The sequence below is a fragment of the Thalassophryne amazonica genome, chromosome 6, assembly GCF_902500255.1.
Source record: "Thalassophryne amazonica chromosome 6, fThaAma1.1, whole genome shotgun sequence".
In the NCBI taxonomy this organism is placed as follows: domain Eukaryota; kingdom Metazoa; phylum Chordata; class Actinopteri; order Batrachoidiformes; family Batrachoididae; genus Thalassophryne; species Thalassophryne amazonica.
In genome coordinates this window covers 116879363-116895950 of record NC_047108.1, presented here as the reverse complement: position 1 = coordinate 116895950, position 16588 = coordinate 116879363, and the positions used below count along the sequence as shown (strand labels likewise).

General features: G+C 42.8%; 1 protein-coding gene across 1 annotated transcript in view; it reads right to left on the bottom strand.

Annotated features, from left to right (window-relative positions):
• Positions 1-16588, bottom strand: part of phactr3a (phosphatase and actin regulator 3a) — a 96868-nt gene that overhangs the window by 23204 nt on the left and 57076 nt on the right. The window contains 2 exon segments of the mRNA XM_034171542.1: positions 2656-2949; positions 8235-8297. Of these exon segments, the coding sequence (XP_034027433.1) occupies positions 2656-2949; positions 8235-8297 (357 nt within the window).

Below are 16588 nucleotides of genomic sequence, written 5' to 3'. Positions count from 1 at the left end.
ATCAGGTGTCCCCTATTTAAGGATGAAGCCAGCACCTGTTGAACATGCTTTTCTCTTTGAAAGCCTGAGGAAAATGGGACATTCAAGACATTGTTCAGAAGAACAGCGTAGTTTGATTAAAAAGTTGATTGGAGAGGGGAAAACTTATACGCAGGTGCAAAAATTATAGGCTGTTCATCTACATGATCTCCAATGCTTGAAAATGGAAAAAAACAAACAAAAAAAAAAACAGAGACGCGTGGAAGAAGACGGAAAACAACCATCAAAATGGATAGAAGAATAATCAGAATGGCAAACACCCATTGATCAGCTCCAGGATGATCAAAGACACTCTGGAGTTACCTGTAAGTGCTGTGACAGTTAGAAGACGCCTGTGTGAAAGCTAATTTATTTGCAAGAATCCCACGCAAAGTCCTTCTGTTAAATAAAAGACATGTGCAAAGAACACATCAACTGGCCTAAAGAGAAATGGAGGAATATTCTGTGGATGATGAGAGTAAAATTGTTCTTTTTGGGGTCCAAGGGCCGCAGACAGTTTGTGAGATGACCCCCAAATTCTGAATTCAAGCCACAGTTCACAGTGAAGACAGTGAAGCATGGTGGTGCAAGCATCATGATATGGGCATGTTTCTCCTACTATGGTGTTGGGGCCTATATATCACATACCAGGTATCATGGATCAGTTGGATATGTCAAAATACTGGAAGAGGTCATGTTCCTTATGCTGAAGAGGACATGCCCTTGAAATGAGTGTTTAACAAGACAATGACCCCAAGCACACTAGTAAACAGGCAAAATGTTGGTTCCAAACCAACAAAATTAATGCCTCGAAGATGTGAAGAAATCATGAAAAACTGTTGTTATACAACTAAATACTAGTTTAGTGATTCACAGGATTGCTAAAAAAGCACTTTGAACATAACAGTTTTGAGTTTATAGCATCAACAGCAGATGCTACTATTATTGTGAACACCCCCTTTTCTGCTTTTTTTTTTACTAATAGCCCAATTTCAAAGCCTTAAGAGCGTGCCTATCATGAATGCTTGGTCTTGTTGGATTTGTAAGAATCTACTGATCTACTGTACCTTGTTTCCCATATAAGAATAAGAAATATACTTAAAACCTGGATTAATCTTTTTAGTCACATAGCACTACTATTATTCTGAACACTACTGTATTTAGTTTTAGCTTGTTTTGCTAGTCCTGCACCTTATATTTTGAAGTGGCATATGAAAAAAGCCTACATCATCATCATCTATAATCACATCATGCCATCATCTACACCTGTGGCAAACTGCTCCTGTATACTGATGTGAAGGAAGTACTGTGATTCAAACTCCAGAGCAGAAGGTGGTGGTAATGCACAGCTAAATTGGATGTCTTCTTCTTCTTCTTTGTCTTTTGGCTGTTTCCCGTTAGGGGTCGCCACAGCAGATCAATCGTTTCCATCTCACCCTGTCCTCTGTATCTTCCTCTGTCACACCAACCACCTGCATGTCCTCCCTCAGCACATCCATAAACCTCCTCTTTGGCCTCCCTCTTCTCCTCCTGCCTGGTGGCTCCATCCTCAGCATCCTCCTCAGACCCAGGTATATACCCTGGGTCCCTCCTCTGCACATGTCCAAACCATCTCAATCTTGCCTCTCTGACTTTGTCTCCAAGCTGTCCCACCTGAGCTGTCCCTCTGATATGTTCATTCCTAATCTTGTCCATTCTTGTTACTCCCAAAAAGAATCTCAACATCTTCAGCTCTGCCACCTCCAGCCACTGGATGCCAACCACCATAAAACAAGACGAAGATGATGCTCTGAATGAGATGGAGTGAAATCATGAAAGCATGCTCTCAAACTGAAGGCCGTGCCCCAGAATAAAGAGAAGAAATATAATCTCCCTACTTCTCTGCACTCCACTTGTTTGGACTGTGTGAGACAGTCAGGACAGAAAGAGCAGGACGGCTAGGCTAAGTAAGACTAACTATTGTGTGTTAAAAATGTATAGGAGTTTAAAAAGTTTTAAAAGTAGTTAAAAATTACATTTAACAAGGAAAATGTGTGCATGTTTAGCTCTGAACAGAGCCACCGAACAGACATCGGTTTACCCTCAGTTCTTTGTGCCTGGTACAGTAACAGAATTAGCACATTAACTTCGGCTACCTAACACTGTGTTTACATTATAAATAAATAAATCACCAACTGAAATCATTTCCTTCTTGTTGCATGAAGCAGTAGCACCACATTTCAAAATAAATGTGACTTATGGAGTGGTGTAACTTATATCTATAGTCTGGAAAATACAGTATTATTTGCTTTCTGATAAGTTCGTATGATCAGATGTGTCAGTACTGAAGAATGGAAGCTACTGGACAACGATTTTCCTATTGGCAAAGTTAATAATTATGTGATGCATCACATTTGTCGTATTGTATGAATATTGATCTAAAATAAATATAATAATTGATATCACACCCTTTTTTTTTTAGCTTGATAGAATTTCAAGTGTTTTATCAGGTTGTGCGCTTCATCTCACATTTTTCTCCACCCACACATTTTCTCTTCAGAGCTTTCAGTCAAGGCGCTGAGGAGGAATGTGAGTGCTCCTATTTGTGGAGGTGACCCTGAACATCTCCTCTTGCCTTCGCCCACTTCGCCTGCATACCTGTGGAGCTCTGCTTCAGCTTCTCGTTTTTCTTTTTCCGCCACTTCCAGGGCTTGAAGAGGCGCCCCAGGGTGGCCAGCTTGCTGTTCCGGCGGATCGGCGGTGTGTGCACCCCTGTCACCAGGCAACCTGTCCTCAGCACCCTCTGCTGGTCCAACACTTCCACTGCAGCGTGAGTGGAGAAGGCCCAAGAGTTGACCAGAAGGAGGAAATGGCAGGAAACCGACCAAGTATGTAGATAAAAAATGAGGTGGGAAGAAAGAGAGAGAGAGAATGAAGCCAGGGTTAGTTTTCCTCACCTCACTGAATAAATCATGATGGACTCCAGCCACTGTGAGATGATTGAATTAGGAGGACTAATTTGATCAAGGAATATTCCCTCAGGGCCATCCTGAATCTCCTCCCTTTGAGCAATACATCATTTGTCAGGTTAAATATATTTCACAGTAATAATTTGGCTGTGAGAACACAACAGACACACAGGCGAGGATTTTCCAGAAGATCAACAGGTGTGTGCGTCTCTGTGCTTTCCCAGAAAAGGCATCAGACACACGGCCGGCAACAACAAGGACAGTTGTTCAGATGAGTCAACATTTGCACACATAGTGTATCTCTGTTTTTAGGTGAAGTAAACATCAGCAAATTACTTTTATTTTGCTCTACCACGTTGCACAGCGAACCCAAACAGACAAAGAAATCACGCAGGGGCGGCTCTATAAATTTATTAAATGGGGTGGCCATGGGGGTAAATGCATTCACTCACGCCTGTTACTTTGTAACAAGAAACATTTTATTTAACTTAACTGAGATTTTACTGGCTAGGAATAGAAACCATTAATATTTATGGTCAAAATATTTTTACAACACAAAAATTTAATAAATATATTATTATTTATTCATTCAGTCAGTCACTCATTCATAGGTTTTTAAAGCCTTGGCATATACCCTGCAAAATACAGTGGGTGAATAAAACAAAAAAAAAATCCCTGTGCAAAGCAGAAGCCACTGAGTTTCTTGGATGGTTGGGTTGGAATATGATTTTGTAATGGCTCCAGAGGTGGTACTGGCCGCCTCAAATCCCCCTTCTAGAGCTGCCAATGGCGTTACACAGTACCATTATGATTTCAGTGTGCTTATGCCAATTATGTGTGTGTCTGACGTTGATCCATTTATCCTCACGATAACAGGAATGAAAACAAACGTAAGCTAACACAATAATCCATGAAAAGTGCAGTGCTTTTAAATTATATATTATATGTAGTTATAATAATGGATGAGCTGCCACACTGCCATGCCTTTACAGAGAGCTTGTTTCTCTCTTGAAAAGCACTTTGGCAATGGGTGGGTCCATGTCCACAGGGCTGCTCACATCCAGTCACAAAAGAGGCACGAAACCGGTGTTTGCAATGAATCTCATGTACTGAAGAGCTACATGTGCCAGTGTGACAAAACTGGAGTGAAATCAACCTTCAGGAGGAGGAGAGCTTTGTTCAAATATTCAGCCGAGGAGGCGAGGATTTGTTTGGGGGGGATGCAGGGTGTGATGTGGCGTACAGTGATGGAGGAGGGACCAATCAGCTTGCTCCTTTTCATGCTGTGCACAGCCTCTTCTTTGAGGAACAGGATGGTCATAATGATTAGAGGAAAGTGACGGCAATTTGACATTTGGGCCTAAACGTTGCTTTTAAAAATGCCAGCAGCCCGTGCACATCGGTCTCATAACGCCATCTCAGCTGCAGTCACACATGCACATCAGCAGATGTGATGCTGCACAGAATCCAGGTCAATCTGGAAGGAAATGCACCCGGTCAAAAAGAGAGAAACAGTGAGAGAGGAGGGGGGAGGGAGGGAGGAGGATGAGGAGGAGGGGTAGAGGCGTATGTCTGTGCAAGAGGGGGAAGAGGAGGTGGGGTTAGGCCTGCTGCTGTTGCCATGGTGACCACATCCAGATGCTGCAGCAACAGTGAGAGCCGGTGGGAGGAGAGAGTCTGTCTGTAGCTGGAGGAGAGGAGCCCCCTGTGCAGACATAGCTACATCTGAAGCCAATGTGCAGCACCGATGCATTATGGTAGGGCGGGCCAATCCACATGGAAGATGAGATCTGACTGCATTTGAAGGAGGGAAAGAGTTGGGGGGTGCAAAGAAGGGGGATTCCAGGGAGAAGAAGTGGGAGGGGAGGGGAGTGTGGGGGAGCTGTTGCTATACGGAAGAGCATGCAGGAGAATCTGGCCTCGTCCAATCACAAAGCGGCTATTGATAATACATATCAAGTAACTCTTCATTTTTTATAGAGGGGTGTTTATTTTATTTATGTTTTTTTTTTTTTGTGAGAATGGTAGAAGTGTGGGATGATCGCAGGGAACACATGCACATGGAGGTTTATGTCTTAAAATGTGTGTCAGAGAAGCATGAATGAGCTGTGTGCAGCGATTACGTGCACGTCTAATTAATATGACACTGCGTGCAGGATTTATTAAAGCCACGTGTCGCGTTGATGCAGTGCACCACGAGTTCTATCGTCTGTGCATGAGGAGTCTGCACACGCTGTCATCCCGATCAGGTGGTGGACGGCAAGACGCACACACACACACACACACACACCACACACACACACACACACACCACACACACACACACACACACACACACACACACACACACACACACACACACACACACACACACACACACACACACACACACAAATAAAAACCATCCTGGTGCACGCTGCACTCTGGCATACATTTAAAACATTTTAAAGCAGGTAATAAAGTCAGGAATATGATCACGTGACTTTGCAAATAAGCCGAGCATATTTGTGCCATCAGGGGCCACACCCCACTTAAGCAGCACGTCAGCAGATTTCAGCAGCTCTGCAGGAGTCCTGCAGCCTCCCGCCTCACAAAATGTCACCGAAGCAATTAGAAATACAGGTGAAACATGCCCTCTTAAAATGTAAAAACCCTCACCCTAACCCGAGTGTAAAAATGCTTATTCCACAATAAAACGCTAAAGTCCAGCTTCAGAAGGTTGTTTCCAGCTCTGAAAACCGCAAATGCAGAAGATGTGAGCTACAAATATGACAGGGAACCTATTTGTGATGTTTACAGCGATGGATTATTTTACAGAACGGTTTGAGCAGCGACGATGTACGTGACACTACATGCAAGTTTCAATAATCACCATGGAATAACTTGTTTTTACTACCTGCTGCTGCAGTTCTCATACACAGCCACGTGCACAGCCTTATCTTCACGATAAGCGGTGCACCATCTAAAGTGCACATTGCCAGTGGATTTGGGATGTGTTCCACCACACGCTCTATTGAACGCTGCAAAATCTGCAAACTATTCACTTGAATCAACTATCTGCAGAGGTAGCTCAATGGGATTGAGTTGGGCTACCAATATGTAGACCTGGGTTCAATCCCCGACCTTTGAAGGCACTTCCTCTGCATTGTCTCAGTCCACCCAGCTGTCCCATCCAGGGAGAGACACAAGTGATATAAACAAGACAAAAATTCCTGTCAAACTACCACAATTTTCTGGAAGCTGAGCCAGATATACTGTCTGCTATGCGATGTGGGTTAAAACTTGTTGCAGTCACTGCTGTGGGTGAAGCTTGATTCTCAGTATTACAGAATGGCAACTATATATCATGTAGTTGGTTAAACATCACAACTACATTCCTGAATAAATGTAAGGACAAGGTTCTCAGGATTGTCCATAAAAAGTTGCATCACCTGCAGCCTTTATAGTGGTAAGATAAAAACTGTTTGCTCTGACTTGACAGAAAATTCTGTGCACTCTGAAACAGGATAAGGCAGGTAGTTCATTGGGATAAGGAGACAGGCTACTAATATGTAGACAGGTACAAATCCTGCTCAAACTACCATTCTGTGCCTTCAGACAAGGCGCTAACTCTACATTGTCTCAGTCCATCCAGCTGTAAATGGATACCAGCCTTGGCTGAGGAAGCAACCTGAGTCAGTCTGGTGACCTGTCCATGAAAAGACATAGACTATCATCTGCTTCATGCTTTGGAATCCCAGGATAAGTGTTGGCACCAATGGGCCATAGGGCATATGTAGGACTTACTTCTGAAGCGGACATGAATTGAGTTTTTCTGTCAAGTATTAGTGTTTATAATTTGCTTTAGTATTCAAGCGTGGTTTTTATGAATATTTATGATTACTATCAGTGCATTTTATTTCAAACCAATATGTAGCCTTCAGTTCAGATTGGTTTTGGGTGCTGTCTGCTGGCCAACCCAGAGAGGAAGAGAACCCATGTAAAAATCACTAAGGGACTGTTAAATTCAGGGCAGAAACTGCCCACATTAAAATTTACATGTCTTTATATGGACTCAACAGGAAACTTTTTTTGTTTTGCAGTTGTAGTTGCTTAGTCATAGTTGAACAAATATGAAGATTCAATGTGACACGTCTAAGTGTCACACTTCTCTGTGCAAGACTGTTGTTGTGTCCTTCCAACCTTACCATTCTGCTGTGCTCCACCTCATTCACACGTACTCCATGTTGCTCCTCCTGATTTTAATTCCCCTTCTCTCCAGAGCATATCTTCAACTCTCCAGGTTTACCCCAACCTGCTCTCACTACGGATCACAATGTCATCTGCAAACATTACAGTCCATTGAGACTCCTGTCTGATCTCATTCATCAATCTGTCCATCACCTTGCAACAGGAAAGAGCTCAAAGTTGACCCAGGGACCCTGCACCTTACAGCTCCATGACCCTGAGCAGCAGCCGGAGCTCAGCTGTGAGTCAATGAGAGGCGCTACTAACCGGACCAGCTACAACAGTGATTTGATTGATATAATCCCACCTCCACCTTGAACCTTAGACCTCACATGTCACCGCAGTTACACTGTCCTCACACACGTCCTGTCCCAACCTCAAACTTGGTCTTGTACAGAACAGTGACACACACCATTTATACCATGTGCAAAGCAAAATGAACACACTGGCCACATTTAATACATGATGTCTGCACTGGGCTGCAAACTGCTGACTGACGGTCATAAAGCAGGCCCCCTACCGGCAGTTTGAGACCTCTGATCTTATGTGTGCATGTTGCAGCGGTTTCACTGCAGCTATAAAGAAAGTGATCCTTGATTCCCATCATTGCTGCAGCCATCACAAAAACCTCACCTTCTTCCTGCTCTAAAGCCCTAACATCCAAACAGGCAGCTGCCAACGTGCCCTTGAACGCACCACCTTCTTACCCACTGACACGCCGGCTAACCTCCTCGCTTTACATCCCTGGCATTACAACTGTGCTGCCATCTGTCTGCAGCCTGCTGCCTTCAGGGTCCTGCCACAGTCAGTGAGTGCAGATAATGAGAGAGAAAGAGAAGAGCCTGAGCTCAGAAAGACAAAAAAGGGTATCAATGAAAGAGAAAAGCTGAGATCAAGAATGGCAGAGGGATTTATTAAAGGAAATGACAGAAACAAACGCCTGCACAAAGTGGCTGTTCAGGCAAAGTCCCCTCACATGAATGGGATTAGAAAATGTTGCATCATAAAGCATTGGTTCTTTGATGATTGTTTCTCAGTCACCATCCTCAACGTCCATGATGCCGTCACATGACTGTGAATTCGTGCTGGTGAAGCTGGACCACACTGGCGGATAAATAGCAAAATTATCAAGTGTTTTTCTGCTCTTTGGGGCTACGTTTCATTCGGCAAATCTGAAAGTAAAATTTCACTGAACAGAAGGCAACAATGTCCACTGGGGACGCTGAGGTCGCATCCTTGGTAACGGTTATCTCTTGTTAGTATTTTTTTTCTTTTTTTCATGCAGCAATAATTTATTAAAAAGGCAGAAGAATGGTGCTTTCTAGTGAAAGCCTAATTTACAATGAGAAAATACTATATTATAGGAATAATAACAGCGAAGCACGGCCCCACTTTGTAACACAATAAAAGATTCCTTAGTGCAGAAATACATAAGTACAGTGTTTCTGCTCACTGGACCAAAATGCATAATTAATCTGGACTTTTTTCATTGCAGATTAGTTATTACATCTTCAGTTTTGTTTATTTACCAATTAAGTACAGTATAATACACGAAAATGGCAAAGGCCAGAGGAGCAGCAACGGCTTCTGCACTAGCTGAGACACTGTCAGAGGGAGAATTTTTATTTTCCGTGTTTAATATTTTCATTCATGTTTCATTTGTTTTGCAAAAGGATTTCAATAACTTAGTTAATTATTTATATTCTACTGACATTTATTTATAGCAGTGAGAGCTGTGCTGCCTCCACATCAGCTTCCTGTTATCCAGTCAGGTTTCTCCATGCTGTCTCCAAGTAATAAATCTTCTCAGAGGCACTCATGGGTTTAACGAATCCCCTGAGCTGGCTAAAAAAATGATGTGGATTTTTGTATGTTTTTAACCAGTCAGATTGCAAGGATGCTGCGGTGGGTGTGTTCTTTGATACTCCGTAACCTGCTAGCCAGTGCTGCCAATTTAGAGACTTTGTTATTAGATTTAGTGACGTTTTGGCTCTTAGCGACTAAATAGTATCAAGCAGCTAGTGACAAATCTGGTGACTTTTACTGTATTCGTACCAACCAGTCAGTTTGTAAATTGTTAGCTGAATATAACTAAATTACAAAAACCAACAAAATTACAGTGATATAGTCCCCGCCCCAATCCATGCAAAACCCCAAACAAAAAAAAAAAAACATGGCAGAATGGGTAACATGATCTTGCACATTTGTTGCATTTTACTTGTAATATAGCATTAGAACATGTTTTACTTTGTCTGTTTTTTTTTCGGGAATAAATAACTTTCTCACAGTATTCATTCGATTTTTTTTTTCATGCAACAGATAGCAACTGCACGGAGAAATACAATGTGCACTATGTGGCATAATATGACACATATACGCATACATGTGAAGGGTTCAGATGCGAAACACAATAGCTCCAAAATGACAAATTTTTAGTTGAGGCCAGCGTGCACTTAACTGCTTCGGGAACTATCAGTGTGACAAAATATTAAAGAATTTGAATGAATGACTTTTATTTGATTTATGGAAATCTGTGCATTTTACGAGGTCTGTGAGAAAAGTACCCGACCTTTTCATTATATGCAAAAAATATATGGATTTGATTCATATGTTTTTTACGTCAGCCAAGCTTGAACCTTCGTGCGCATGCGTGAGTTTTTACACGCCTGTCGGTTGCGTCATTCACCTGTGGGCAGGCTTTGAGTGAGCACTGGTCCACCCCTCTTGTCGTTTTTTCATTGCGAGGAAATGGCGGAATGATTTGGGCTTTATTCCATCAGAATTTTCCATCAGGTTGAATGACGCAACCGACAGGCGTGAAAAAACTCACGCATGTGCACGAAGGGTTCAAGCTTGGCTGACGTAAAAAACATATGAATCAAATCCATATATTTTTTGCATAAAATAAAAAGGTCGGATACTTTTCTCACAGACCTCGTATATTTTCTTTTAAATCCTCATTTTGAACTGCAGTCTCCTTTTTTTTATTGAACTTCTGGGTTTTGCATCTGAACCCTTCACATACAAAAAAAATGTGTAAATACGTATGTAAATATATTTAATAAATATGCAACAATATACAAATTGCATTAAATATACAATAGAAGAGAACTAAAGAACAGATATAATGTGCGGCTGGGGATGATATAAACTTTTGTTGGCACTACAACTCGAACTCCATCCTGTAATGTTTCAATAACCTTGCAACATCTGTCACGAAACATTGCACCAAAGTCAGTATCAAAAGAAACACGCTGAACACTGGCACCTGCTGGACAGTTTCATGATGTGCATCCATATGAAATTATTTGGGTTTGAACCTGGCTGACCTGGAAGGACCAAGTCATGGTGACATCACATCATCTCTTAAAATTTTAAGTCAGCTGAAAGAAAGACAGAAAGCGCGAAGGCTCGTGTTAATGAGATGAGTCACTGGTTGGGAACAGAAGTTGTTTCTGGGACGCGGTTTCTGTGTCCGTGTCAGGCTCCATGAGTCTGCAAAGGTCAAGCTTCCAGATCATCAAAGTGATTACAGCTCGAGTGTGAAGCTCCAGTATGTGGGCTACTGGCACCAAGAACATGAAGTGATGTCAACGCGGCTGACAGCCAATAGGAAAAGCCCGAGGCCCTCGTTTGTTGCCATATGTTGGTGTTGAGATGAGGACTGTCAGTGTGGCTGCAGCACAAACAGTCAGACACAAAAATCAGTTTGGAGGCTTTTTTTCTCCTCCTTCATGCTGAACGTAGGTTTGGTTTTAATTTAAGGGAGTTCGGATTCATTTTACATTGAAAGAGTTAAGTTAGGGGTCGAGGTTAATGGTCACAGTTTGCATTGAGGGAGTGCCCCTATGGTCAGATTAGCTACAAACAAGGGTGACAAGCAGTTTGCGTTTGCCGCTTGTCTGGCGTTCCAAGGCGGGCCCAGCTTGTGGTTAAATGGCGTTACTGCACATAATGTTTTAATAGATAATAAAAGACGGGGGAACCCAATGAGCTTTCACTCGCTGTTTGATGGAACCAACGTATGACTGATTTGTGTGTCTGTAAATCACCTCAGAGATTTCATCTGGTTACAAGAAACAAACTTTCATCTGGTTACAAGAACAAACTTTTCAGATTTAAAAGTGTCTATTTTACAGTAATTTACTAAGCCTAAGAGAAGAAATACCAAACATGTTAGATTTATACAGAAATACAGCTATCGCCTGTTCCATCATCTTGGATTTGTTTGTTCACACAATCAAACAATGTGCATCACGCTGTCATCACTGGGTTTGGCAGTCACTGTGTCACATCATTCAACATTTGCATAAAATAGACTTCTTGTCTATTTTGGCTGGAACTACCTGGCGGCATAGTGACCAATTGTGTCTTGTTGCTAAAAAAAGGCCACTCTGAAAACGAATGGCAGCTGGTCGCTGTGCCACTGTTTCTTCTAGCTGATGCGATCATGGAGGTTGGGTTTCACTGAAGGAGGTATATACTTCATGAGACAGCACCAGCACCAATGGGCCACAGGGTGCATAGGACTTACATCTTCCATCATCGTGATCACGAGACCTCAATATAGTTCTTTTGCCATGATATTTCTGTCATTGCATGGTGAGAATAGCAGATGGTCACCTCACACTTTTACTTTATCTGTCTTCACTGACAAAGGAGAAAGCTCTCCTCCAGTGTCATTGTACATTTTGTGTAATGACAATAAGGTATTTGTCAATTTCAATTTCAATTTATTTTCATTGATATAGCGCCAAATCACAATAGAGTTGCCTCAAGGCGCTTCACACAAGTAAGGTCCTAACGTTAGCACCCCCAGAGCAGCAGCGCTAAGGAAAAGCTCCCTCTGAGGAAGAAACGTCAAGCAGAGTTTATCATCATGACATTAAATTTATTTTCCACGATTATACATTTCTTAAAACAGTTCAGGTTATATGATCGCTGATTTCACTGTCCATTTATAATGGGGAGCACAGAGCGCATTTGTTTTTTTTTTTCCTCTCATTTCCTTTTTTTGTGACAGTTCTTTTTTTCACAGTTCTTAGAAGACTGCATCTACCTAGCAACGGAGTCAACCCCGCCTTCTCACAAAGATAAACGTTTGCGTCCCCTCCTTGCTCAGTTGCTCTTGGGCACTTCCTGGATCACTCTGAGGATAGGATTCCTTGCCAGGAATTTTTAGGCTAAGTTAGGAGTGCTCTGAGATGCTTTGTGGATTTGGGCATTGATCATCTGTGAAATCAACCTATTTGTTGTGTGGGCCGCTGAAGAGGATGGTACTGCTGGCCCACCACCACCAGAGGGCGCCCTGTCTGGAGTGCGGGGCTCCAGGCACCAGAGGGCGCTGCCGCCTCACAGGAGCAGCCGGGGTGACAGCTGTCACTTATCGCCTACAACAGCTGTCACCAATCATCTGATCAGCAGGGGTATATCAGCAGGATGACATCTCCACCTCTTTGCCGAGATATCGCTCTACCTAGAAGGTACCGTACTCAGCCGACTGTGTTCTTTGACATTAACCCTTTGTTACTTTTGTGCGTTAATAGCAGACATTCTTCCAACGAGAGGTGGAGGTGGTTTTCCCGCCATACGGGTTGCTGGGTGCAAAACGCACCCAACATTTAACTGTTTTTTGTTCCTCGCCAGCAGTACCAGATCCGACACGCGGAGGCAGTGGCCACCTGGGAGTTCGGGACTTGGCGGCTCCAGTATTCCCGGGGTTCGGTGGCGGAGGAAATCGTGTGGTTCCGGCTCTGCTTTGGACAGACGTCTCTTATCTTCGAGCCTGCCCACGTGACACATTTTTGTGAATTGACTTCTTTGTCTATTGTTGTAATCCGTTGTGTTTGTTGTGCTTATTCACAACAGTAAAGTGTTATTTGACTTCCTCCATTGTCCGTTCATTTGCGCCCTCTGTTGTGGGTCCGTGTTCCTACACTTTCACAACACTATTGAGGTGATCAGTTGTACGGGAAACATGCACCGTTTTAGGTCGTCTTGTCCCCCACTGGCCTAGATTTTGCTCCTGTATGATGTGCTGAGGTAACTTGCATAATTATTTGGTGTTATATAAAGAAAATGAATTTAACTGTGTAAATTTTTGATCCTACATCCTTTGACCTCCACATTAGAAATATTACAAGGACTGCTTGGACTACTGCAATGTTGTATTTTCTGGTTTACCACAGTCCAGCATTAGGGCTCTCCAATTGGTTCAAAATGCCGCAGCCAGACTTTTGACACAAAGTAGAAAGTTCAACCACATTACAGCCATTTTGGGATCTCTTCACTGGCTTTCTGTTCCAGTGAGATCAGATTTTAAGGTTCTGCTATTAGTCTATAAAATTGTTCGTGGACTGGCACCTCCCTACTTAAACCCTACGTACCAGCCCGGGCTTTGCGTTCTCAGTGTGCAGGACTACTTTGTGTCCCTAGGGTCAATAAGAAGTCTGCAGGTCATAGAGCTTTCTCTTATCATGTCCCTGTTCTGTGGAATGATCTCCCTGCGTCAATAAAACAGTCAGATTCTGTGGAAACTTTCAGGTCCAGACTTAAGACGCACTTATTTTCCCTTTCATATGGTTAGCATACTGGCATAGTATAGTTCTACGCTTTTTACTCCAATTCATTTTATTTGGAAATGGAGTGTGCCGCGGCCTCAGCTTTACCTAAATTCTGGGTCTTTTAGTGAAGCTTTGGGCTAGTGGCTGGCAATCACCTTAGTATTTCCTGTTTTTTTTTTTTTTTTTTTTTGTTTAATGCTGACAAATTATCCTGTATTTCTTGTCTTTCTGATGACTGATTCTGTTTTTTTCTCTCTGTTTAAGGTGCAGCTCCATCTAGAGATGGGTGTGGTATTTGTACTGGAGACCCTCCTGTCCTGTGCACCAACAGCATTTCCTGTGTATTCATTTTGTGAATTGTTCTGTAATTTATGTTTGTAGCATGGCCCAAGCAGAGGGTCACCCCTTTGAGTCTGGTCTGCTTGAGGTTTTTCTTCTCAGAGGGAGTTTTTCCTTACCACTGCTGCTCTGGGGGTTAGTAAGGTTAGACTTTACTTGTGTGAAGCACCTTGAGGCAACTCTGTTGCGATTTGGCGCTATATAAATGAAAATAAATTGAAAAAAATTGAATGTCTGATGGGTTTTTTTAAATCATAACTCTGGTAACACTTGTGTTTTTGATGAACTGCCAATGGAAACTTGTCTGTTAAATAAGTTGACACTAAAATCACTGGTTTCTGAGATTTTAAATAACATTGATGGATGCACACGATTGGACACGTTGACTATCAGGCAGGCAATAAGCACAAATTATTATTGTTATTATTGGGCAGGGTATGTGGATCCACATACAGAGGGAACTTACATAATTACAACAGAGCAGTGATTTAGTCAGGTCATGCAACATTCTGAGAATAAAAAAGTCCCTTTACCTTGGCTCACAGCCATTCATTCCCTGAGGAACAGTTGTAAGGTGACACGGCACAATCAGAAAAATGTGGCGAGCTGCTGCTGCACACTGGTTTCTCGTTCTAATTGCGGCTCGTGTTTGAGCTGTTACAGCACATTAAGTTGTTTTTAATAAGCCTAAACCAAACCCACGCTCACATTTCTGCACACTTGCGTTGCAAATGTCGTGATTATTTTGGGGACTCGTTTGGAGGTTACAGTGCAAACAGCAATGATTTGCACCTTGCCTTTTCCTGCCTGGAGACCATGATGCACTCTGCTCCTGCAGCATGCTGGGGGCTCAGTGGAACAGTTGCATATCAAAGCGTGCACGTTCTGCAAGCAGCGTGTTTACTCTCTCGTTCAAACACATGCACAGTACGCTTTGTATAAATTTTTCAGGCTTTGACCCAAATCGGTGTAAATATCATGAATAAAATTACATGCTGCTCCTCCCCCACCTGATGCTGCTGTTGGAGTCTGAAACCGTCGTCAGCGAAAAATACCCTCAGACCCACAGCGAACACACCTGTGCACAAACTCTGAGGATGAAGCTGATCCAGAGGGACTTGAACTATTAGAAATGTTAATATGTGACCTCTCTGTTGTGGGAAAGCTTTCCTTCCTCTCAGTGACAAAACGTGTTAAAAAAATAAACAATTTCTGCATGTTTGAGGGTAAAAAGGAGCCGCACACCTCAGCGTGGAACTTGTAGGTCGTTCAATTGAAGTGATTCGCAGCACAAAAGGCAGATGGGGTGAACCAAGACTTCCATTACCTGATTGGAGAGAGAGCTTCTGGGTGGGACAGGATGACATTTCTTAGAGCGAGAACATCTCACACCGTCGGGGGTTGAGAGTTGGTGTCGGGCGAGCAGGTTGAAGTGACATGAGGCTCACCCTATTGTGTGTGTGACAGGAAGGACTCTTTAAAAACGCGATGGCTGATGGCTCCAGTGAGCTTTCACAGCTGAGCAAAGATCTCCTGAGGTGAACATGAACACTTGTTTGTATCCCCAAAATCAAACTAGAGTTATAATAAAGATACAGGACAGAAATATTAAGACCAAGTGTTGGAATCTGTGACGTGAAGAAGAAACCTTTTGGTGTTTTCAGATTTTACCTGTGTGTGTGTGTGTGGGGGGGGGGGGGTAAAGGAACGCCACAGAAGGGAGCATTTTCAAGGACTTTTGAGGCACTGAGTTCTAGCTCTAACAACAGCCCATCAACACGGAGATGAGTTCAGGCGTATCTGCAAAAGTTTTGTGTCATATCAACTCTGTGATATATGAGACGCTGATTCTTGCTTTTATTTCTTCCAGATTGGACTATTGTAATGCTATGTTTTCTGTTTTTTTGTGAAATAATGATGTCATAGCTCCATCTCTGTAATTGTAGCCTGAATCTCAGCTGCAAGCCGTCACGTAACGACAATAACAACAGACTACAGACGTGTAGTCTGTTATTATTGACTCATCAACGTGACTCATTAACTGATTCCACCTGCTCAAAGTGATATTAATCAGTGAAATCACCTGGTGGAGTCAGTGGCTGCAAAGAAAACCTGCACCCTCATGGCCCTTTCTGGAACAAGTTGCCCACCCTGGTCTACACCAATGTCTCAGCTTTTGCGCTTGCTTCAGCATTTGTGTTCACCGTCAAGCTTGATGCACATGTTCCATGTCATCTTCTCCATTTTTTGTGGGAGTGTTACATCGCCACATACAGGCCTGGCATATATACTACAGCATTTTCAGTGGTTTCATATGTACACAGTTTTTCTTGAAACGGTGCCTTGTTTATGGAACATTTTTTGAAAATGACAAAGAACAAGACTGTACAGGGAAAGTTCCATTTCCGTGTGGACAAGGCACGAGACTCACTCTGGAAGGGACGCCAGTCTGATGCAGGTTACTTCCCCACGCAAGTCTTGTACCCATTGACA